The sequence below is a fragment of the Mus caroli genome, unplaced genomic scaffold, assembly GCF_978045245.1.
Source record: "Mus caroli unplaced genomic scaffold, Mus_caroli_1 scaffold_1, whole genome shotgun sequence".
Taxonomy (NCBI): domain Eukaryota; kingdom Metazoa; phylum Chordata; class Mammalia; order Rodentia; family Muridae; genus Mus; species Mus caroli.
The window spans coordinates 102,400,977-102,426,721 of NW_028227256.1; the positions used below are offsets into that span (position 1 = coordinate 102,400,977).

General features: G+C 37.8%; 1 protein-coding gene across 3 annotated transcripts in view; it reads right to left on the reverse strand.

The window, feature by feature from the left end:
- Window positions 1–25,745, reverse strand: part of Pign (phosphatidylinositol glycan anchor biosynthesis class N) — a 142,162-nt gene that overhangs the window by 33,229 nt on the left and 83,188 nt on the right. For 2 of the 3 annotated variants that reach the window (XM_021156326.2, XM_021156318.2), the window contains exons 24-29: window positions 19,536–19,638; window positions 17,023–17,109; window positions 13,916–13,971; window positions 13,540–13,615; window positions 11,881–11,954; window positions 1,387–1,429 (exon numbers count right to left, since the gene is read on the reverse strand). In XM_021156326.2, coding sequence (XP_021011985.1) covers window positions 1,387–1,429; window positions 11,881–11,954; window positions 13,540–13,615; window positions 13,916–13,971; window positions 17,023–17,109; window positions 19,536–19,638 — 439 coding nt within the window. The remainder of the gene's footprint in view (window positions 1–1,386; window positions 1,430–11,880; window positions 11,955–13,539; window positions 13,616–13,915; window positions 13,972–17,022; window positions 17,110–19,535; window positions 19,639–25,745) is intronic. The other variant, XM_085839975.1, reaches the window with a different exon arrangement.

Genomic DNA, 25,745 nt, shown 5'->3' on the forward strand with positions numbered 1-25,745 from the left:
ATAAAGACAAAATTAAAGAGAGAGATAAGGAAGTTGTTTATGGGCAAAGGGACTAGCTTGTTAAACACCAGGAGCCAAGATCAAGTTTAGTAGGTTCAAGGAAAACAAGAAAGGAAGGATATAAAACTGTTCCAGCCAATGAAGCTGGATCAGAAACAGTTTGTTACCTTAAACTGAGCGATTCTTCACACAAAATCAACCAGAAACATTCAATTCTCATCTATTCTTGCTTACATATCATTTTGAATGATGCTTTTGTTCTAATATCATGTGTGATCAACTTAAGAAATATACTATATACTTAGTTAAAGAAAATACAAAAATGCTCTCATCTAAATCAAGGGGCCAGCAATCAGATTTGGGAAATTACTTACTAGATATACAGTCAGGTATTAATCATACCTTACAAGAGGCATGGCTCTCTGCTACAAAGAGGTGATTTCTAGGCCCTTGGAATGCCTGATGAAGCATTTTGCCTGAGGCACTGTTACCAGTCTAAAATATGATCTATGATGGGATTTTTGGGCAGTATGGTGTGTTCTCAACCCTTGAAAGGTCTGGAGATTAATGACCAGTCAAGCCAAGTGTGCTCTGTTGACCAAGACCCATTAAAAAGGAAAGTGTAGGTGGCAACATTCCATGTGTATTGTCACACTTTGTGCTGAGGGATAGCGCTGTCCTTATGCTGCTGGAGAAAACAAGAGACTCTGCACTCTACTTGACACAGAAATTCCTTTCGCTGACTTATCTATATGATCTCACTGTCATAAACCAGAACTGAGACTGTATGAGGATTCAGCAAGTTCTGTGATGGTTTCTAGAGAATTACCAAACCTGGGAGTAAATATGAGAATTCCTCAAATACCCAGAACAGATTCATTCTCTTTGTTCAGACATTACATGCATGAAGACTACCTGTAAGTCCCTTACTTAGAATTCATTGAGTATGGCTATTAACTGATAACACTTCCCAGTTGACAAAGCTGTATTTCCCGATTCCTTTATTCACTCACTCACTCCTTTTTTCCCTCCTTTTTAATCTGAGAAGACTAAAATAAAAATCAGTATTTCAAAAATGAGTGATGGGTTATCTAAATCTGAAATTGGATTGCTCTTTTAATCTATGAAAGGTTCATTTCAGACACAAATGAGAACAACCTGAAAGACTAAGCATGAAATGACAGCCTAAGTCAAGTAATGGGAAAAAAAAAAAATTTGACAACTTAAGAACAGTTTCTGCATAAGTACCATATAAACAGCCATCATTTAGAACTCAGTATATAAAGATTTCATGTACAGAAATGTATTCATATTTCTCCCAACTAAATAGATATGGAATTTAAGTTTCCCAATCCTACTTACACCAAATATTCAATAGTGCCTTACCAAAGCCATGATGTCTGATATGATGAGAACAACAAGAAAAAGGCTGAAAAGTAAAGAAAAAATTTACATCAATGTAATAGGCAAATACATTAGAACCCAACCCAACTGTGAACACTATCCTCAGGTAATTCAGGGAGATTAAAGCTAGACCACAAGAGTGGAAGGATGGAAAGTAGGGCTGCTGAGAGCACCAATCACACTCCTCACACAGAAACCATGCTCACTGCTAGTTTTATTGCTCACAGCCTGAAGCATCCTCTATCAGGTAACCTTCACATCTTTGTGTCATTTTATGCACTCTATCCAAAATAAACAAGTTATGGGGACTGAGGAACAAGACAAAGAAATGGCAATTAGAAAAGTTCATTTTAAGTCATATAAAAGAAAATAATGCTAATATGGCTTTTTTTTAACCTCACTTTTGTCTAATACATATTTTAAGGAGTGGGTAAGGAGAAATGTAGATAGACTCTTCTCACTGGTGTGTTACATTCAACTTACATTTTGGCATTGTGGGTATAATAAACAACTAGAAGGTAAAAAAGCTTCCTTTATCCCCCAGACTTTTAAAAATTCTAAGATGTTTAGCAACAAAACTAAAGTAGCTACGAAGGTACAGAGAAAAGAGGGAAAGACATGAACGAGAATTAAGAAGCAGATAAGCAGTGAGGGAAGTTATAGCCTGACTTCCACGAAAGAGATTCAACACTATCTGCCAATAGGATAATGGATTCACCGTTCAAAGGATGGCATATTAAACATGGGGAGCTTCTGACGCACAGGGGAAAGTCAATGCCTTTCAGGGCTTAAAGGTCAAGAGAGAAGGTATTTTTTAAAGCCTTTGATTTCAACATCTCTTCTTCAAGACACCTCTGCTTCAGGTCTCTGTGTTTAATGTTTCCTTACATTAGTCTCGACACAGAATTACCATACAAAGGCACATAAATACCTGTACACAGACACACACATCTGTGAGCTTTCTGTTTTCATCCCATTGCCCCCTGTTCCTCTTATACAAGGCTTATTTCAATTTCCTTCTGGAAAGTTTGCCTACCAACAGAGATGCAGGCAAGCATGCTATGCTGCTTACTAGTTTTGGTTGCATCTAAGCAACTGTCTGTCACCTGCATGATGCTGATGAGTACATGTTTTCACTATTAAATCCATGTAAATGACCTCAAAGACTACTTTTAAACTAGAAATAAGATTTTCACTATTTCTAAGCAGTAGAAGGAAATCTTCTTAGAAAAAAATATAGTTTATATATACTAGCATGCTAAACTGGGTTCTAGCTTAAGCTCATCAAGAAAACATGCAAATTTATGTTAAAACTATTCATACTTTAGCATTGACTGTGCCAGCTTGATACACTTATAAAATGCTATTTATAAGTGTTTTTTAGAGAATCTCTGCATAGAGAATCTCTGATGTAATTTTATGCATTTAAAAAACGGCAAGATTAGTTAGGGAAGCAGAAACCGGCCTGAGTAGGGCCACAGGCCTCATCCGGCAGGATCAGCGCCAGGGTAGCTAGAGCACAGGGTTGCCTGACACCCACCAGGTACCCACGACCCCCGCCACAGGATTTTGGGACTGCTGGTGAGTGGAACACACCTTCTGCTCCAGTCCAATCACGCGGGACCTGAGACTGCTCTGGTTGGGGAGAGAGAAATCCAGCCTACATAGGGCCACAAGCCTCTTCCGGTCAGAAAAGCACCGGGGCAGCTACGGCGCAGGGTGAGCTGACACTCGCCAGCTACCCACAACACCCGCCACAGGATCTTAAGACTTCTGGTGAGTGGAACACAGCTTCTGCTCCAATCCAATTGCGCGCGGGACCTGAGACTGCATTAGTTAGGGAAGCAGAAACCAGCCTGAGTAGGGCCACAGGCCTCATCCGGCCGGATCAGCGCCAGGGTAGCTAGAGCGCAGGGTTGCCTGACACCCGCCAGCTACCCACGACCCCTGCCACAGGATTTTGGGACTGCTGGTGAGTGGAACACAGCTTCTGCTCCAGTCCAATCACGCGGGACCTGAGACTGCTCTGGTTGGGGAGAGAGAAATCCGGCCTACATAGGGCCACAAGCCTCTTCCGGTCAGAAAAACACCGGGGCAGCTAGGGAGCAGGGTCGGCTAACACTCGCCAGCTACCCACAACACCCGCCACAGGATCTTAGAACTTCTGGTGAGTGGAACACAGCTTCTGCTCCAATCCAATTGCGCGCGGGACCTGAGACGGCATTAGTTAGGGAAGCAGAAACCGGCCTGAGTAGGGCCACAGGCCTCATCCGGCCGGATCAGCACAGGGGTAGCTTGAGCACAGGGTCGCCTGACACCCGCCAGCTACCCACGACCCCGCCACAGGATTTTGGGACTGCTGGTGAGTGGAACACAGCTTCTGCTCCAGTCCAATCACGCGGGACCTGAGACTGCTTTGGTTGGGGAGGCAGAAATCCGGCCTACGTAGGGCCACAAGCCTCTTCCGGTCAGAAAAGCACCGGGGTAGCTAGGGCGCAGGGTCAGCTGACACTCGCCAGCTACCCACAACACCCGCCACAGGATCTTAAGACTTCTGGTGACTGGAACACAGCTTCTGCTCCAATCTTTAAACAGTGACAACAATAACAACTAACCCCAGAGATTACCAGATGGCGAAAGGTAAACATAATAATCTTACTAACAGAAACCAAGACCACTCACCATCATCAGAACCCAGCACCCCCACTTCGCCCAGTCCAAGGCACCCCAACACACCGGAAAAGCTAGACACGGATCTAAAAGCATATCTCATGATGATGGTAGAGGACATCAAGAAGGACTTTAATAACTCACTTAAAGAATTACAGGAGAACATGGCTAAAGAGTTACAAGTCCTTAAAGAAAAACAGGATAACACAATCAAACAGGTAGAAGTCCTTAAAGAAAAACAGGATTACACAATCCAACAGGTAGAAGTCCTTAAAGAAAAACAGGAAAACACATCCAAACAGATGATGGAAATGAACAAAACCATACTAGACCTAAAAAGGGAAGTACACACTATAAAGAAAACCCAAAATGAGGCAACACTGCAGATAGAAACCCTAGGAAAGAAATCTGGAACCATAGATACGAGCATCAGCAACAGAATACAAGAGATGGAAGAGAGAATCTCAGGTGCAGAAGATTCCATAGAGAACATCGGCACAACAATCAAGGAAAATGTAAAATGCAAAAAGATCCTAAATCAAAACATCCAAGAAAGACAGGACACAATGAGAAGACCAAACCTATGGATAATAGGAGTGGATGAGAATGAAGATTTTCAACTCAAAGGACCAGCAAACATCTTCAACAAAATTATAGAAGAAAACTTCCCAAATCTAAAGAAAGAGATGCCCATGAACATACAAGAAGCCTACAGAACTCCAAATAGACTGGACCAGAAAAGAAATACCTCCCGACACATAATAATCAGAACAACAAATGCTCTAAATAAAGATAGAATACTAAAAGCAGTAAGAGAAAAAGGCCAAGTAACATATAAAGGCAAGCCTATCAGAATTACACCAGCTTTTTCACCAGAGACTATGAAAGCCAGAAGATCCTGGACGGATGTTATACAGACACTAAAAGAACACAAACTCCAGCCCAGGCTACTATACCCAGCCAAACTCTCAATTAACATAGATGGAGAAACCAAAGTATTCCACGACAAAACCAAATTCACACATTATCTCTCCACGAATCCAGCCCTTCAAAGGATAATAACAGAAAAAAACCAATACAAGGACAGGAACCACGCCCTAGAAACAACAAGAAGGTAATCCCTCAACAAACCTAAAAGAAGACAGCCACAAGAACAGAATGCCAACTTTAACAACAAAAATAACAGGAAACAACAATTACTTTTCCTTAATATCTCTTAATATCAATGGACTCAACTCCCCGATATAAAGACATAGACTAACAAACTGGCTACACAAACAAGACCCAACATTTTGCTGCTTACAGGAAACTCATTTCAGAGAAAAAGATAGACACTACCTCAGAATGAAAGGCTGGAAAACAATTTTCCAAGCAAATGGTATGAAGAAACAAGCTGGAGTAGCCATTCTAATATCTGATAAGATTGACTTCCAACCCAAAGTCATTAAAAAAGACAGGGAGGGACACTTCATACTCATCAAAGGTAAAATCCTCCAAGAGGAACTATCAATCCTGAATATCTATGCTCCAAATACAAAGGCAGCCACATTCATTAAAGAAACTTTAGTAAATCTCAAAGCACACATTGCACCTCATACAATAATAGTGGGAGACTTCAACACACCACTTTCACCAATGGACAGATCATGGAAACAGAAACTAAACGGGGACACAGAGAAACTAAGAGAAATTATGAATCAAATGGATCTGGCAGATATCTACAAAACATTCTATCCTAAAACAAAAGGATATACCTTCTTCTCAGCACCTCATGGCACCTTCTCCAAAATTGACCACATAATTGGTCACAAAACAGGCAAAACAGATACAAAAATATTGAAATTGTCCCATGCATCCTATCAGATCACCATGGACTAAAGCTGATCTTCAATAACAAAATAAATAATAGAAAGCCAACCTTCACGTGGAAACTGAACAACACTCTTCTCAATGATACTTTGGTCAAGGAAGGAATAAAGAAAGAAATTAAGGACTTTTTAGAGTTCAATGAAAATGAAGCCACAACATACCCAAACTTATGGGACGCAATGAAAGCATTTCTAAGAGGAAAACTCATAGCTCTGAGTGCCTCCAAAAGGAAACTAGAGAGAGCACACATTAGCAGCTTGACAACACACCTAAAAGCACTAGAACAAAAGGAAGCAAATTCACCCAAGAGGAGTAGACGGCAGGAAATAATCAAACTCAGGGGTGAAATCAACCAAGTGGAAACAAGAAAAACTATTCAAAGAATCAACCAATCAAGGAGCTGGTTCTTTGAGAAAATCAACAAGATAGATAAACCCTTAGCCAGACTCACTAGAGGGCACAGGGAAAGCATCCTAATTAACAAAATCAGAAATGAAAAAGGAGACATAACAACAGATCCTGAAGACATCCAAAAACACCATCAGATCCTTCTACCAAAGGCTATACTCAACAAAACTGGAGAACCTGGATGAAATGGAGAAGTTCCTAGACAGATACCAGGTACCAAAGTTGAATCAAGATCAGGTTAATGATCTAAACAGCCCTATATCCCCCAAAGGAATAGAAGCAGTCATTAATAGTCTCCCAACTAAAAAAAGCCCAGGACCAGATGGGTTTAGTGCAGAGTTCTATCAGACCTTCAAAGAAGATCTAATCCCAGTTCTTCACAAACTATTACACAAAATAGAAACAGAAGGTACTCTACCCAGCTCATTCTATGAAGCCACAATTACTCTGATACCTAAACCACAAAAAGACCCAACAAAGATAGAAAACTTCAGACCAATATCCCTTATGAATATTGATGCAAAAATCCTCAATAAAGTTCTTGCTAACCGAATCTAAGAACACATCAAAACAATCATCCATCCTGACCAAGTAGGTTTCATCCCAGGGATGCAGGGATGGTTCAATATACGGAAATCCATCAACGTAATCCAGTATATAAACAAACTCAAAGACAAAAACCACATGGTCATCTCGTTAGATGCGGAAAAAACATTTGACAAGATCCAACACCCATTCATGATAAAAGTCTTGGAAAGATCAGGAATTCAAGGCCCATACCTAAACATGATAAAAGCAATCTACAGCAAACCAATAGCCAACATCAAAGTAAATGGTGAGAAGCTTGAAGCAATCCCTCTAAAATCAGGGACTAGACAAGGCTGTCCACTTTCTCCATACCTATTCAACATTGTACTTGAAGTCCTAGCCAGAGCAATTCGACAACAAAAGGAGATCAAAGGGATACAAATTGGAAAAGATGAAGTCAAAATATCACTTTTTGCAGATGATATGATAGTATATATAAGTGACCCTAAAAATTCCACCAGAGAACTCCTAAGCCTGATAAACAGCTTCGGTGAAGTAGCTGGATATAAAATTAACTCAAACAAATCAATGGCCTTTCTCTACACAAAGAATAAACAGGCTGAGAAAGAAATTAGGGAAACAACACCCTTCTCAATAGTCACAAATAATATAAAATATCTTGGCGTGACTCTAACTAAGGAAGTGAAAGATCTGTATGATTAAAAACTTCAAGTCTCTGAAGAAAGAAATTATAGAAGATCTCAGAAGATGGAAAGATCTCCCATGCTCATGGATTGGCAGGATCAACATTGTAAAAATGGCTATCTTGCCAAAAGCAATCTACAGATTCAATGCAATCCCCATCAAAATTCCAAATCAATTCTTCAACGAATTAGAAAGTGCAATCTGCAAATTCATCTGGAATAACAAAAACCCTAGGATAGCAAAAACTCTTCTCAAGGATAAAAGAACCTCTGGTGGAATCACCATGCCGGACCTAAAGCTCTACTACAGAGCAATTGTGATTAAAAACTGCATGGTACTGGTATAGTGACAGACAAATAGACCAATGGAATAGAATTGAAGACCCAGAAATGAACCCACACACCTACGGTCACTTGATCTTCGACAAGGGAGCTAAAAACATCCAGTGGAAGAAAGACAGCATTTTCAACAAATGGTGCTGGCACAACTGGTTGTTAACATGTAGAAGAATGGGAATCGATCCATTCCTATCTCCTTGTACTAAGGTCAAGTCTAAGTGGATCAAGGAACTTCACATAAAACCTGAGACACTGAAACTTATAGAGGAGAAAGTGGGGAAAAGCCTTGAAGATATGGGCACAGGGGAAAAATTCCTGAATAGAACAGTAATGGCTTGTGCTGTAAGATCGAGAATTGACAAGTGGGACCTCATGAAACTACAAAGCTTCTGCAAGGCTAAAGACACCACCAATAAGACAAAAAAAACACCAACAGATTGGGAAAGGATCTTCACCTATCCTAAATCAGATAAGGGGCTAATATCCAATATATATAAAGAACTCAAGAAGGTGGACTCCAGAAAGTCAAATAACCCCATTAAAAAATGGGGCTCAAAACTGAACAAAGAAATCTCACCTGAGGAATACCGAATGGCAGAGAAGCACCTGAAAAAATGTTCAACATCCTTAATCATCAGGGAAATGCAAATCAAAACAACCCTGAGATTCCACCTCACACCAGTCAGAATGGCTAAGATCAAAAATTCAGGTGACAGCAGATGCTGGCGAGGATGTGGAGAAAGAGGAACACTCCTCCATTGTTGGTGGGATTGCAAGCTTGTACAACCACTCTGGAAATCAGTCTGGTGGTTCCTCAGAAAATTGGACATAGTACTACTGGAGGATCCAGCAATACCTCTCCTGGGCATATATCCAGAAGATGTCCCAACCGGTAAAAAGGACACATGCTCCACTATGTTCATAGCAGCCCTATTTATAATAGCCAGAAGCTGGAAAGAACCCAGATGTCCCTCAACAGAGGAATGGATACAGAAATTATGGTACATTTACACAATGGAGTACTACTCAGCTATTAAAAAGAACGAATTTATGAAATTCCTAGCCAAATGGATGGACCTGGAGGGCATCATCTTGAGTGAAGTAACACAATCACAAAAGAACTCACACAATATGTATTCACTGATAAGTGGATATTAGCCCAAAACTTAGGATACCCAAGATATAAGATACAATTTGCTAAACGCATGAAACTCAAGAAGAATGAAGATCAAAGTGTGGACACTGTGCACCTTCTTAGAATTGGGAACAAAACACCCAGGGAAGGAGTTACAAAGTTCGTAGCTGTGATGAAAGGATGGACCATTTAGAGACTGCCGTATCCAGGGATCCGTCCCATAATCAGCTTCTAAACGCTGACACCATTGCATACACTAGCAAGATTTTGCTTAAAGGACCCAAATATAGCTGTCTCTTGTGAGACGATGCCGGGGCCTAGCAAACACAGGAGTGGATGTTCACAATCAGCTATTGGATGTATCACAGGGCTCCCAATGGAGAAGCTAGAGAAAGTACCCAAGGAGCTAAAGGGATCTGCAACCCTATTGTTGGAACAACAGGATGTACTAACCAGAACCCCGGAGCTCTTGTCTCTAGCTGCATATGTATGGAAAGATGGCCTAGTTGGCCATCAATGGAAAGAGAGGCCCATTGGACTTGCAAACTTTATATGCCCCAATATAGGGGAATGCCAGGGCCAAAAGAATGGGAATGGGTGGGTAGGGAAGTGGGGGGCGCTATGGGGGACTTTTGGGATAGCATTGGAAATGTAATTGAGGAAAATATGTAATAAAAATATTAAAAATCAAAAAAAAAAAAGAAAATTTTAGCTGATGTTAGGAAACTTACTCAGAGATATCTTAAATATGCTTTGTAGTATTAAGTGTTATAAAAGTTGTGGATTATAAGTTTAAAATTTTCATGCTATACTATGAAAAACCCAAATATACAAAAAAGTGAGATTATTTGGAATATGGTTACTGATTTACTTCCCATATAAAATTGTAAATTACACAGTGGCTTACAATAAATATCAATATAATTTAAAAAAAAACAAAAAAAAAAAAACAAAACAAAATAAATAAATAAATAAATAAAAAACGGCAAGTACTTGATTGACAACTTTTCTTTCAGAATATTGAATGCTGATGACTGATAGCTTCAGATATATCTGAAAATACAGAATCCTTTGCATACATTTGTCAATATGTATTTTTGCAAATTAATGATATACAGAAAAGTTCATGTCAACCCATATAAAATGAAATGAGGTTAAAACTTTGTTTAATAATTTTTTTCATTTGTTTTTTGAAACAGGGTTTCTCTATATGGCTCTGGCTGTCCTGGACTCACTTTGTAGACAAGGTTGGCCTTGAATTCACAGAGATCCACTTGCCTCTGCCTCCCATTTGCTGGGATTACAAGTGTGTGTCACCATACCCAGCTTGTTTAATATATTTTTAAGAAATAAGCCAAGATTGTAAGAGAACAGCAAAGAGTGAGACTTAAGGCTTTGCTCGATATTTATAATTACTGTATCAATTTTAAAGAAGAGGACTTTATAAGTTACTCTTTTTTTTTTTTTTTTTTTTTTTTGGTTTTTCAACACAGGGTTTCTCTGTATAGCCCTGGCTGTCCTGGAACTCACTTTGTAGACCAGGCTGGCCTCGAACTCAGAAATTCTCCTGCCTCTGGCTCCCGAGTGCTGGGATTACAGGCGTGCACCACCACGCCCGGCTTATAAATTACTCTTATTCTGAGATAAATGCTTTTCAAAATCATCACAGCCAATGAACCAGAATCTTCCCCTCACCTTACGTCTGTGCCACCCTCCAAGCAGAGTCATTGTTCTTTGAAACAGTTGAAATGACTTCATGGATAGATCATCTTAATACATACACCATTTCTTAAATGAATGTAACCTATTCCCTATGGACTGAGAATGACGACAATAACTCAAGTCAAATAGCTTTGACCATAGCAGGAAATCTGTATCCAAAAATTGTGTCTACAATTCCTTGGCGCAGCAGAACTGCCAACTCTTAGCTTATCTAATATGGAGGTAAAATTCTTTGGTGATATGAGGGACATTCAAGTTCAGCCTTATTACAATGAACTCCAATGTCCAAAAACTGTTCTTATTTTGTGTTTATATCACAGTAAGAGCCAAGATTTTAAGCTCTACTAAAAACAAAACAAACAAAAAGACTTTATCTATTTATGTTCACTAAAAAAAACTAATAGTGATATATTATTTTAAAATATTATACAGTTAATATATTTGGAGTTATTTAAAATTTATATCGAGAAAAACATATATTTTCAGTATTGCTATAGACAAACATCTACATAAGACTGTTCAATTTATTGTTGTTTTATATCAAACAACTTTTATAATACTCATTTTTACTGTTGCAATATTTTATAAATTTTAAAGAATATGATAAAAAATGAAAGGTATCGCACATTTTGAAGGGGGGGAGACGCTCTCCGGGAGGTACAAAAGGGAAAGAAGAATGTGATATAAGACTATTTACTCAAAATATGTTCTTAAATGTTAACAAATTCAGAAAAAAAAAAAAAGAAAGAAGCTAAGAGACATTGCAATAATAGCCCTTTTCATTTTTTTAGGTGCCATTATGCCATAAAAGACAAAAAATTAACTACAGTATTTAAAATTACGATTTTCTAGAGAAAGTCTTCACTAGCCTGAATAACATTCCAATGTTTTATTGAAAAGAGAGCAGATTTGTTTGCTAAAGGCCCAAATTAACCAATTTCCTCTAATGACAGTTGAAATCTAAAAGTGAAAAATAATCTTAACTTTATAATAAACAAGTTGTATTACAAAGCTTTAATAGCAATCAAATGAAATATCTTCAAACATTCTCTCATTTATGAAAAGTAGGGAAACCCAGGGCTTCTTAAGCATTTATCTTACCCTTTTGAGGACAGCTGTGTAGTTATCTGAACTGCTTCAAAAGCACACATCACAAGAACAAAAGGAATTAAAATCTGTTTTAAAGAACAACAAATGATGTCATTGGTAACAGATACCTGAAACATGTTCTGCTTATAAAACAACCTTCAATCTCTCAAATAACTCATATATACCAATTGATAGTACACAGAGATAGAACACGAAACTGTCACATAGGAGAGTAAGAACTGATGTAAAAACTAATAACACACAAAGAACAACAGCAAACATTAACATGTATTTCAAATTAAAATCTTCTCCAAATTTTGCACTAGGTGGGACATTCTACTGATTCATGACAATGTTCATGTTTGCAAGTTAATTACACAGCTTGTTGTTACTATACACAGCATTCTAGACTTGGCTTGTTATTAGATATTATAACACCATAAACATGACTCAGCTATTCTAGTATTTCTTTTTTGAGTTTAAAAATGTTATTTTATTCATGAAATAAGCTCATGCTTAATGAAGTAATTTGAAAACATATACAGAGAGTAAAGAATGGGTCATGAGAAAATGCCCACTATCTTTTTACCATTTCTTAAATTACACTTCTATTAGTATAGTAAGAAAGTCAGTACAACTGGTGCAGTAAGAAAACTCCTACTAAGAGGATATACACTTTCAACAGTTACTACTCATGTATCTGTAAAATAAAATAAACTACATAAAATGTGCCAAGAACTATAGAAAGAAATTTGGTAGAGATAACAGGTAAGTATAACCACTATACTGGTTTGGATGAGAAATGTTCCCCACAGACACATGTATTCCACTGGGTACCGTTAGTACTGTTTGGAAGATTATGAACCTCTAGGTAGCCAAGTCCTACTGGAAGAAGTACATCACTGGGAGCAGGCTTTGAGAGTTTACAGTCTCACTCCACTTCCTGTTTTCTCCCTCCTTCCTGTGTGCAGACGAACTGTGATCTCTCTGCGTCCTAACTGCCAGGCTGGATTTATGCTTCTGTACCATCCTTCCATGATAGATGGTGTCCTCTCTGGATTTGTAACCGACAACAAACCCTTTCCTTCCTAACTTGCTTTTTGTTGGGGTATTTTATTACAGCAGCAGAAAGGCAACTAATACCATAATATTAAAGACAATGAACTGTATCCCACCATAATATTTATCTCTAGAAACCTGAACGTATAACCACACTGATAGTGTAAACACTAAGCTGGTGCTTGACACATTAAAAAGAATACTCAATTACAAATCTGTTGAAAGGACTCATCAACTCTAGGAACAAGGAAAGGATAAGAACAGAGTGGCCATCTTGTGGTTGGAGACCCATGGTGTCAGGGAACCTTATCATCTTTAGCAACACTGCAGTTTCAATCACAGCTCCCAGGCAGCCTTTAATGACCTATGATAATTTTCTTGGGCTAACAGAATCCTTATTCTTTTGTAGTCAAATAGTCTTAAGAATACAGGAAAGATTAACAATATCTGGAAGCTAGGGTTAGAGGGTTGCCTCCATCAGTGCCAAGACTGAAAGACTATCTCTGTTACAATGACAATGGCTTTACAATCTTAATGCCACATGTTACACAAACTTAGTATCACAATCTTTAAATCAATCACTTAATGCAAGTAATAAATTAGAAAACTAACCTTCCACATCATGAGTGCTCCCATCATGAAAGGACTAAACACTGTCAGAAAGCAATACACAGAGGCAAGGTCGAAGCTAAAGAATGGTAAAGGGAAGAGTAAAGATTTAGAATTCACACTGTGACTAAAGTTATATTCTGGTAAACACTCAGTAATTCTCTGAAAGCAACTCTTACTAAAACTGAATCATAGTAGAATGAACAAAATAGGTCTCTAAGCTAATCCCCTTTATTATCTATCGTATTATACTGCATTGTATTATTGAATATAAAACAAGGAAAAGGAACTGGGGAAATGGTTCAACAGTTAAGAGCAGTTGCTGCTTTTTGAAAACATACACACACAAACCAAAATTGAATAAATATTAAAAAATTACCTGTTAATAGAAGCTATATTTCCAGTTCCAAAAAATGCAGTTAATAAAAAGAAAACCTACACAGTTAAGGAAATACCGACACAACTCTGAATTTATACAATTTCTTTCTTTCAGAATCATTTATTCCTCTTTAACTGTCAAGATGATCTTGCAAGTGGAAGATTTCCAACTCTACATCCAAATCAGGCATGCTTTCCTGATGAGCTTAGGTCAGATCACCTGCAAAGTGCATTCTCATTTACCGTGAAGGTAAAAAGAACAGGAGTTCAAGCCTGTTTCTCCTGCCACTTTAGCCAAAGCTTTTGAACCATGAGTTTTGTTAAGATCTCTTTTTCATTTAGGAAAATAAAAGCCAATTCTACCACAAAAGCAATTTGCTTTTTTATCCGTTTAATCATCATGAATTGTTTGAAAGGGATGGTTGAGAGCATCCTTGGTGAGCACATCACAAAGATCTGAAAACTATTAGGATCATGGAGTTGCTGGCGACTTCTGAGAAGCCTACTTTCCTTTTCTCAAGCAGTGACAAGATGAACTATGTCTGCAGTTGTTGCTCATGACTTTTTCAAAAGGATGTAGGCTAGAACATCATACATTTTCAGCTACAAGATGGGTTTATATATATTCATCATGTGCCTTCTACATGTGGAACTCAGAATAGGTTCTTCAAGAGGCTCTCTTTCTATATATAAATACACTTTAGAATAACTCAATAGAGAATGCCAAACATTTTAAACATTTATTGAACTAACTATTATTATCATTAATATTAGTATTATGTATGATACGTGTACATGAGCATGGGCACAGGAATACTCACAGTGAGAGTTTAGAAGTTAAAGGACAACTTTGGGGAGTTCATTCTCTCCTTCTACAGTGGATTCTGAGAACTAACCACAGGTCAGGCTTACACAGTATATTCACTACCTTCTATTGCTGTGATAAAGCAATAATGGCTAGCAATTTGGGGAGGAAGGAGTTATGTGGTTTACACATTGGTATCAGAGTACTTCACTGTGGGAAGATAAGGCAGGAACCTGGAGGCAGAAACTGAAGCAGAGACCATGGAGAAATGCTGCTTACTCATTAGCTAATAATGACTTGCTCAACTTGCTTTCCTTATGCAAACAGGACCACCAGCCCAGGGGCAGCAGCACCCACAGTGGACTGGGTCATTAATCAAGAAAATGTCCAACAGGCTCGCCCACAGGTGATCTAATGGAGGCAATTCCTCAACTGAGGTTTCCTCCTCCCAGTGACTCTAGTTTGTACCACGTTGACAAAAACTAATCACCACACACACAAAGAGGGCTTTTACCTGCTGCACCATTATGCTGGCTACACTTCTTGAACTTTGATTTGTATTAAGTATCAATCCTGTTAGTGTCCAGGACTTATAGCAAAGTACTCAAAGTGCCGCCTGACTCAGTGAAGGTTCTTGTTAAAATAAGATCTTTTAACAACACACATGGCACAGAGACCTGGTATGAGACGCTGCAAGGAAACCATGACAACTAGAGAAAATGCAGCATCTGAGCCGGGGAGCTGAACCATGAAGGTATCCATGCAGCCATTTGCTAAGTTCCTACCTAACAAACCAGCATTTATTGTTTAGTACCTGTCTGAAACAAAGGTACGTATTAAGAACATAAATGTGAATGAAATTGTCTTAAGGTGACTTAGATATGCTAGTAAAATTGGTAGACATAGTGGAAAATTACATTACATCATCATCAAACAGTAGATAGGTGTGGTAAGATCTAATGGCTCATTGAAAGACACAGTAAAAAATTAATATAGACTTTACTAACATGTTAATAAAAACTGTGAACTTTCACCTTTTTGTGGAAATAATACTGGAAGCAAACAGTTCAGGTATGTGACATAATAAAACACATGTGATTTGTGATACACAAGCATCAGAAGACAGAGGAAGGAGGCTGTCTACAGAGCTGGTTCAGTGGTTCAGGTCAGAGGCAGGAGGCTGGCTAAGGAGATGCTTTGGGTAGAAACAGCTGCCACTCAGTTGAACAAGATCAAGCAAATGAAGAAAAGGAAAACAGAGTGTTACAAAAAAATGAAGAAAAGGAAACAAACAGTTGGAGAAGACAGTAGACTTCCTAGAAGGATTAGGAAGAGGGGCAAAGAAGGGATTGGTCAAAGGACAAACGTTTCAATTATCTTATTTAAATAAGGTCTGGACAGCTAAGGAACAGTATGGTAATAGTTAATAAACTGTATTGTGTTGAAGTCTGCTAAGACAGTAGATCTTAATTATTCTCACAAGGGAGGGAGGACAGGAGGGAAGGAGAAAGGATGGGAAAAGAACTGTGAAGGAGGAGGGAAAGAAAGGAGGAATGAAATGCATATGGCAGCTGAACAGGTGAGGATGTGACAATTACTTTGCGTGATCATCTTGTGTTTGTCAAAGCATCAAGTTATACACCTCCAATGTTTAAAATTTTTATTAATTTTACCTCAGTAGAGCTGAAAATTTAAGTAAAAATTAAAAAAGAATAATCCCCTATGACTTTCTTGCAGCTTGCCAGTAGGTCCCTCTGAGCTGAGGCTTCATCATGTGTCTTTCAAACTTGTAATGTTCAGTAATTCATCTGATGGAGCCAAAGCCATGAGACAGCTATGACCTGATAAGCCTCAGGAAAGCACACAAAATGCAAACTTCTAATAGTTTCTTCTAGGGCAGAAGAAATTAGACAGGAGTTAAGAGTTGAAAGGAGAATTCAGGTTTAGCTTTAATATTTTATTTTCTAAGGAGTGTGTGCACAACTGAAAAAACTCTTAACTGCTAAGACACTGAATGGTGGAACATATCCACTGTCACTTTCCTATAGCTAAAAATGTCTTTGTTTGAATTAGTAGGGGTTGAGCCCAGGGCTTGCTAAGTAAGTTCTCTATCCTTGAGATGAATGTCTCGTACCTGCCATCTCCAAATTTTTGGTGAGAACTATGCATGTGGAAAAGTCAAGTTGAGAAGAGTGTTAATAGCCTCAATCACCACCATTAAGTAACAAGCAGAAACACCTTCTATATCATCTTACACTATTAAAAAGGTTGGAAGATCTTAAAAATCCCAGAGCAAAGGATACGAGGAAAAAGGCCCTACGGATGTCATCCAGATAGAGCTGTCGGAACTGAACTATATCAGTATTACAGGTGAACTGGATGCTGGTAAGCTGGAGGTAAACAAGAAAGCATTAATACACAATAGCAATTGGGTTACATACAGCCTTATGGACAAATTAAGATAAGTCAACATAGCTAAGACTTATACTGTGCCTACAATAAAACAAATAGAAAAACAAAAGAAAACAAAACAAAACAAAAAACCCCACAACAGTGAAATAGCTTAAATACATCTTACTACAACCCACTGAAAAGTAAAATATGTTAGTAACATGCTAAATGGAGTTATGGTGCTATTGTGTTTATGCTACTTCACATAAACATTCCACTTTCAAATCGTTATTCAGAGACTTCATTTATCAGTGTTCTGGTCTTTTAAAATCAGTAATATAATCTTAAAAAGATGACACTAAGTAAGCATTTACCCCTTTTTTCGTGCTGCTAATTCTATTTGAAGGACTGGAGAGATGGTTCAGCAGTTAAGAGCACACTGACTATTCTTCCAAAGGTCCTGAGTTCAATTCCCAGCAACCACATGGTGGCTCACAATCATCTGTAATGAGATCTGATGCCCTCTTCTGGTGTGTCTGAAGACAACTACAGTGTATGCCAGTGCCTAGCAAACACAGAAGTGGATGCTCACAGTCAGCTATTGGATGGATCACAGGGCCCCCAATGGAGGAGCTAGAGAAAGTACCCAAGGAGCTGAAGGGATCCGCAACCCTATGGTGGAACAACAATATGAACTAACTAGTACCCCGGAGCTCTTGACTCTAGCTGCATATGTATCAGAAGATGGCCTAGTCGGCCATCACTGGAAAGAGAGACCCATTGGATATGCAAACTTTGTATGCTCCAGTACAGGGGAACCCCAGGTCCAAAAAGTGGGAGTGGGTGGGTAGGGGATTGGGGGGGAGGGGATTGGGGACTTTTGGATAGCATTGGAAATGTAAATGAGGAAAATACCTAATTAAAAAAAAAAAAAAAGAAAAAGAAAACAAAGTTGAACTCTCACTATTTACTGGCCTCAGGGGAAGCCAGCTTATCTTTCCTTCACTCTTCCCTCTATAGAAGGAAATTTTATCTCTTTACCAAGAAGCATCAGTTTCTGAAGACAGTGAAGCTTCCTCTTATAATGCAAAGACTAGCAGTTGTCTTAGGAAAAAGGCTATGGGTTTTGTTTTTTTATTTATTTACTTGTTTGCTTTATTTGTTTGCTTTATATCCTAACTTATTAAAAGAGCCAAGGCATGCATGTAAAAAAAAAAATTAAAAAAATAAAATAAAAATTCTATTTGCAGATAAATCATTATTCTTCCTTATGATTTCATAGATTATGAAAGCAAAATATCTCCATCTTTGATAAAAGGGGCAGTCATTCCATTAGGTAATGCAGAGATATTCTTGCTTAGGTCCCCAAGCCCAGAAAAGAAGATAAAAGAGAGTTGAAAGCAGAACTCTCCTTGCTGCCAAACTGTACATAAATACTAGCAAGCACTGGCATGCTTTGACATTTTTCTAAAAAAACAAAAACAAAAAGCCATGCTTTCAGTTAAAAGTAAAGTTTTAGAAGTGATATGATGATCTGTTTTTTCCTGTGATAGTATCAAAGATAACTCCTGACTCTTTACTCTGATCTGGTCAACACTGGTTTTCACATGTACACATCAGTATAGCTGCTTCTGAACTAAGTTATTCTCAAAGAGCAGTGCCTCTGGGAAGACAGCTGGCACTAGGTAAGGGTGGCTGTGCACAATGCACAAAAGTACTGTTCCTACACCTGACCTCATTAAAACGAAATACTCTGTCAGCAATTTCTCAGAATTACCTTAGTTCCAAACCAGAGGAGACACATTATATAACTTCTAACTCATCATGGAGGTCACATCCTTATCGAGGGGTTGGCTTTAGCCAGTTCTAAGCACAACACAGTGTGTAAACTGCGGAAGACATGGTTAGAGGCCACAATCACTAAGATGACAGAATAAGCATCTTCAATTAGGATGGCTAGAGAAGCAATGGGTAAATGTCAGAAGGTGAGGTGAAAACAGGAGTGGGGACAAACATGGACTGCATCACCAGACCAGAGCGTGCAAATAGAGCTCTTGGCTCTCTCTTTCCACCACTGGACCACAGATCATCAGGTGTGTTATCAAGGGCCAAGCACTTTTATCCCTGACATGTGTTGCTCACCCTGTATTAATATTTTTGATCTGATTATCAATAATTTTCTAGGAAAAGCCTAACATATACATGTCTTGCAAAACTGTAAACTGTATTTTGTTTTAAGTGAAAGTTTCCCTCATGTATTAATTACTTACCTTAATTTTTAATGCCAAGTAAAATTTGCTAGGTTTTTTAAATGCTAAAATTTTAAGCAGAAAATTGTTTTGATGGAATTACACTATAATGTCCTTGTAGCTTGGAGAATATTTTATTATACCCAAATCAAAGCAGCAATGGTTTGTAGAGTTACCTTCTGTTTACAACAAACACCAGGCTGTTGAAGGGTCTCTTGTTCCACATGAATCCAGACAAACATCAAACAGGACAGCACTAAAGGAAAGAGAGCTTCATACCTAAGAGACAAGGAGGGAGAACAGAGCTGAAACCACCAACAAAGAAAGCTGAAAGTCAAAACTAGAAATCATTACTAAAATCATTTGGATGGGAGGCTGGGAAGACGGCTCAGCAGTTAAAAGCAGCTGATGCTCTTATACAGGGTCCAGGTTTGATGCCCAGAACCCAGCCGGTAGCTTACTATCATGCCAGGTCCAAAGATCTGTTGCCCTCTTCTGGCTTGTGGAGGCACCAGACACACACAGTACATATATGTGAAGGCAAAACAGTCATACTCATAAAATAAAAATGAAATAAACCTTAAAAAATAACTGCAGTGTATTTCAAAATCTGTAAGATTTTTTAGACAAGGGTAGGAAAAAATACATTTAAATTTGAACTTTAGTAGCATCTATTTTTGAACTTCATTAAATACTGAGATAATTACATGTTTAAAATAGTAGAAATACTTTTTAAAAAATCATTCCTAAAGTAACAACTATTCATTGATAGAAGAAAAAAAAAAGAAAGGAAATGCAAAGACAAATGTAAAAGGCTATAAACTTGACCAAAACACAACTGCCATATTTTCACTGGAAAAAATAGTAACTGAAATAAAATTCCAGAGTTAAAAAAAAAAAAAAAGAAGATAACTTTGGAGGAACAATCAGTAATCAATCAGTAATATATGAGTAAGAGTAAGACAGCTATCCCAACCTTCTTAAAAGACAGGTTTGATATAGAAATACAAACTCTGTGGAGCACATAAAAGGGCTAAGAAATGCATGAAAATATCTCTGGCTATGTCAATAACTGAGATGAAAATGAAAAGAGATGTCATATTACTCACCACATTCGTCAACATAAAAAACAGTGTTGACAAAAGTACACTGAAATAGAGACTCTCATGCTCTGTATATAGAAACAGAAGGCCATCTAATGCTGTTTATCAAGGATATAAAAAATATTCATTAGCCACAACCTAAGAACACCAATTCTAACGAAATAAGACACATCCACTACGAGTTCCATTGTAAAGTGGTGTACAGAGGGACAATAAAGAGTGACGGCCTTGATGTTCACAGGACAGTGATCATCAATGTCCATGTACCTCCGTAAGTTGGAGGATGGCTGACTCAACACAAGACAAAAAATACGTACTCAAGGTAACAAGCCCTTTCCAAAACACTTCTGCTCTAGCTTGAGGTAAGCCTCCATGGTCCCCAAGTGCTCTATTCCAGCACTTACCATACTGCTTTGATTGCACATACACATTAATACACCTCCTGGTTTATGAACAGAATCTGGCTACTAGAAAGGTCTAGCTCACAAGAAGTGAAAGAATAATTAACTTGATTGGCAGATACAAAACAAAAAAACACAATGTAACCTTGCTTCACTTATTACTATTGAACTCTAGGCCATATGACACCATTTCCAAGATATAAAAATGCAAAAGGCACAAAATGCCTTCAATTCTATCACAACAATAAAACAAAAGTACTAAAGACTGGGCAAAACCATCTGGATTGGGAAAATATATACAATCACTCAGTGTTTAGGGTGTAGGAAATCCTAGGATATGAACATAGATTATATACATGAGAAAGTGCTGTTAGCAAAAGGTGCAGAAAACTGTACATACACAGTCATTTATAGCCCATTAAAATTGTATTTGGTATTCTTATTTGAAAAGAAGATTGTTCAGCATGGCTGAGTATGATATGATAAAACCACACCTCTTGTACTTTGCTGTGCCCAGTTGCTAGAGTGCTTCTCTAGTATGAATGAAACCCTGGGCTTCATCCCCACCATGGTACAGACTAGAAATGTTAGCAGCACATGCTTATAATCCCAGCAATCAGGAGGTAGAAGTTGAAGAATCAAAAAAGTTCAAAGTCATCCTTGGCTACATGGTGAGTTTGAGGCCAGTCTGAGCTTCCTGAGACTTTGTCTCAAAAACAAATAATAATATATTTTTTTTAAAATGGAGGAATAGCTAAATAAATTAAAGTATATTCATATCATAAAATATTATACTTCTACTAAAATGGTAGAGGAAGATATGATCCACGTAAGAAAATACTTCTAACATAAGTAGAAAAAAATATAAAAACTTATATGTACTATGAATAATTACATGTTAAAAGACCAAATTAAAGTTAGAAAGAAATATATCAGAGCCTCAACAATAAAGTTAGTCACTTCTTCCTTTACTCCACTTTATCAGAATTGACGTAACAATAATTTAACCTTTTGTATGTTTTTTTTTTTTGTTTTGTTTTCTTACAATGACTTAAAACACTGGGGGGAAAATTACAATGCCTGCATCCTGGCCATTACTTAAGGTTTAGTTCAGCCACAATTCTACATGTGGTCAATGCCACCAACCCAATTCTACTGCTCAGTCTACTCAGTTCCTAACCCGTGAAATCAAGTTTCCAGCTTTTACTGTAACATGGCAAAACTTAATCCTTATTTTATAGCCATGCCCAGCTCCACTGCAGGCCTGCATTATAGTAACAGTTCCCTTGGTTTGACTGCTTAGTACTCACTTTGCTGAAAAGTGAAAGAAAAAAACTGATTAATCAAGAGAAAGAAGTGTATACTCCAAGAAAAGGCAGATGACGATTTTTAAAAGATTTGCTTATTTTTGTTTCTGTTAATGAGTATTTTGCCTGCATGAACATGTGTGGATGTTTGGTATGCAAACAGGCCACAGGGCTCTGAATGCCATGGATATGCAGTTATAGAAGAAGGTTGTTAGTATCATATGGGTTCTGAGGACTGAACCTGGGTCCTCTGAAAAGAAAGCAACCAGTGCTCTTAACTGCCTAGCTATGGATACAGCCCCATGGCACCATGGCTTTTACAAACGCTTTCAGCTGTATGTGAATGTTGTACCATAAAGCGCCTCTCAGTACTTCAAACAGAGATATGGCCCTTTTCTAAAGTGCAGACAAGATCAGGTAGAAACACTTTATCTCTTAAGACAATATTTCATACACAGCCTGCAAATCTAACTAATAAGGAAATATCAATGAAATGTCACTGTGGACTTGCAGAGAGTGTAGTGATACACTGAACTTTCAGTTGCAATCAGTTGGTTTGGCCTTGGACAGACTGAAATGTGCTGAAAAGGCGATTGGATCTCTGTTATGTTTTGTTAAGCAAAGGGATAATGAAAACAAAATTTCAAAGGGAAATATTTAACAACTTAACAGACAAACTATTTTCAAGAATTATAATAGCTTTCATTTGTATAACATTAATTCAGGGCTGATTACTCATGAATCATTCTTATTCATTAAATCAAGTATGCATTGTTTGAATTTAAGATTACTATTACTGTCTCTGTAATATAATAAAGCTGTATTTATTTTAAGAATCTCTTATGTCTGAATATTCACCAAATTATACAGAGAAACCTCTATTTTGTCCAAAACAGTGATGAACTACACAGTTTGTAAGTTTTATAAGGACTAAGGGTAAGAAACCAAGGAAATTTACTAACCTAAGTGACTAGACCACATTGTTTCAGGACCCTTTTTCAAAGCTAAATACAGATTCTGATATTGAATGATACCTCTTAATGTTTTCATTAGTAAGGTCATACTCAGCAGTAATATTCTGATTTTAGTCACGAACTTTCCTGGTTTTGACTTGACGTCATATGATAATCTGTTTGAGGGTCGCTGAAGACCATTAAATAGACAACTGGAAACATGATTTTAATACTTGTCTCTAAGGTAATACGTTACAGGATAAATTCCTCTATATTAAGAATTATTTTTTTTTTACAATCAAATTTAAACTCTCTTTTTTTCTTTATGCTCTTTATTTCTTTTTATTTTTCTTTCTTTTTTTGTTGGTTTTTGTTTTGTTTTGTTTTGGGTTTTTTTGTTGTTTGTTTGTTTTTGAGACAGGTTTTCTCTGTGGAGCCCTGGCTATCCTGGAACTCAACTCTGTAGACCAGGCTGGACTCAAACTCAGAAATCCATGTGTCTCTGCCTCCCAAGTGCTGGGATTAAAGGCGTACGCCATCACTGCCCAGCTGCTCTTTATTTCTAACCCAGCTCTACTTTTATATTTAGCTGTAAGATTTATATTTTATTCTTTTTTATTATTAATTGAATTTTTGCAGTGCCAAGAATTGAAGCCAGGCCCCTGTGCATTATAGAGAACACTCTGTTCCCTGTGTAAGCCTTTGTCTTCATTGTCAACTTGACAGAATCTAGAATCAGCTGGGAGATGGGCCTGTGCGCATGCCTATGAGGGATTATCTTGATCATGTCAATGTAGGCAGTACCACTCTCTGTAGGGGACGCTAGACTGCACAAAGTGTTGACCAGCAGTGCCAAGCTCCTGACACCTTAACTCCCCAACTATGATGGGCCATATCCTGGAACAGTATTCCAGAATAAACCCCTTTCCTTAAATTGCTTGTTATCAGAGTAATTTATCATAGCAACAAGAAGAGAATCTAAGATTAGAAACCTTTGATTTTCAAAGACAGATTCCTACTATATAGTGCTGACTAGTCTCAAATTCACAATTCCCTCCTCAAACTCCTTAATGCTTAGAACTACATCTTGAACGTGTTCCATCATTTAAAAAATCTATTATGCATTCCTTTGAACCTGAAAAGGGTCAAAACATTATTATGTGCTTGTTAAAAGATTATCACACTTAATCTAAAAAAATTATTTTCTCAAGCAAACCTCTATGTATGACCTCTTAATAGAACAATGTCATTCCCAAATGACAAGATTTTAGCCTCTAATTTCTTATATAGACTAAAAACTTTTGCATATTTTATTTAAGGGTATATAATGGAATTGTTTATTCTAAAATTTTGCCAATAATGTGGGAAAATATGATGAGTCTCAAATTACGTTTATTACTCTTGAATAAGAACACCTAGGTTCTCACATACTTCGAGATTTAAAGCAAACAAGCAAAGCACAAGATTTCTTTATTAAAGCAACTGATTGGTCTTGCAAACTTTATATGCTTCAGTACAGGGGAACCCCCCGGGCCAAGAAGTGGGAGTGGGTGGGTAGGGGAGTGGGGGGGGAGGGTATGGGGGACTTTTGGGATAGCATTGGAAATGTAAATGAAGAAAATACCTAATAATAATAATAACAATAATAATAGTAAAGTTTTCATAATTTCTTTGTCATATGCTCATAGTTGTGTCCCACAAATACATCTGTCAGGGAGAATGAAACAAAACAGGATGTGTAGGGATCTTCACTTCGTATCTGGAGTCTACAAGGGCTTTGCTTTAGTCTAGGTCCTGAGGATGTTAAGGTCCATTGGAAGAAGCTTTACAGAATGTAAACATGTGAAAACAGCTAAGAGTCCTAAAGAGTGATTCAGGCCTTGGACCCTAGATAGCTTTATAAGGTCATTTAAATGGAAAATAACCTGTGGTTGCACCATGGTGAATTCTAGGCTGAGTCTAATTTGGATCAAGATCCCATGTTTTAGTCAAAAGTTGAACTGGTATTTATTTAATTTGTCTGTTCTGTTTATCATTTGTTCTAAAGAAAAACCAAAAAAAAAAAAAAAAAAAAAGAGCCGGGCGTGGTGGCGCACGCCTTTAATCCCAGCACTCGGGAGGCAGAGGCAGGCGGATTTCTGAGTTCAAGGCCAGCCTGGTCTACAAAGTGAGTGCCAGGACAGCCAGGGCTACACAGAGAAACCCTGTCTCGAAAAACCAAAAAAAAAAAAAAAAAAGAAAAACCATTAAATAAAATTCAAATTCAAATGACAAACTGGACCTGGTGACATGCCTGGAGTGTCAGTACTCCAGAGCCCAAAGCAAGAAGAATTAAGAACTATACAGTGAGTTTAGTGTGTGTGTCTTGGCGGTGGGGTAGGGGGACAGCAAGAATTCTTCCCTTCAATGTCAACAGGGAAACTATAAAATGGTCTTTACTGATTTTCAAAGTAATGTTTCAGGGTTCATGCCAAATCAATGTCAGATTCTTTGTTTAAATCTACTTGGTAAGAAAATTTCAATTCTAATTTAATTGCACATGCCTTTAATCTAAGCACTTAATGCAGAGTCAGGCAGATCTCTGAGTTTACTAGTTTACACTGTTTTCTTTTTATATGCTTG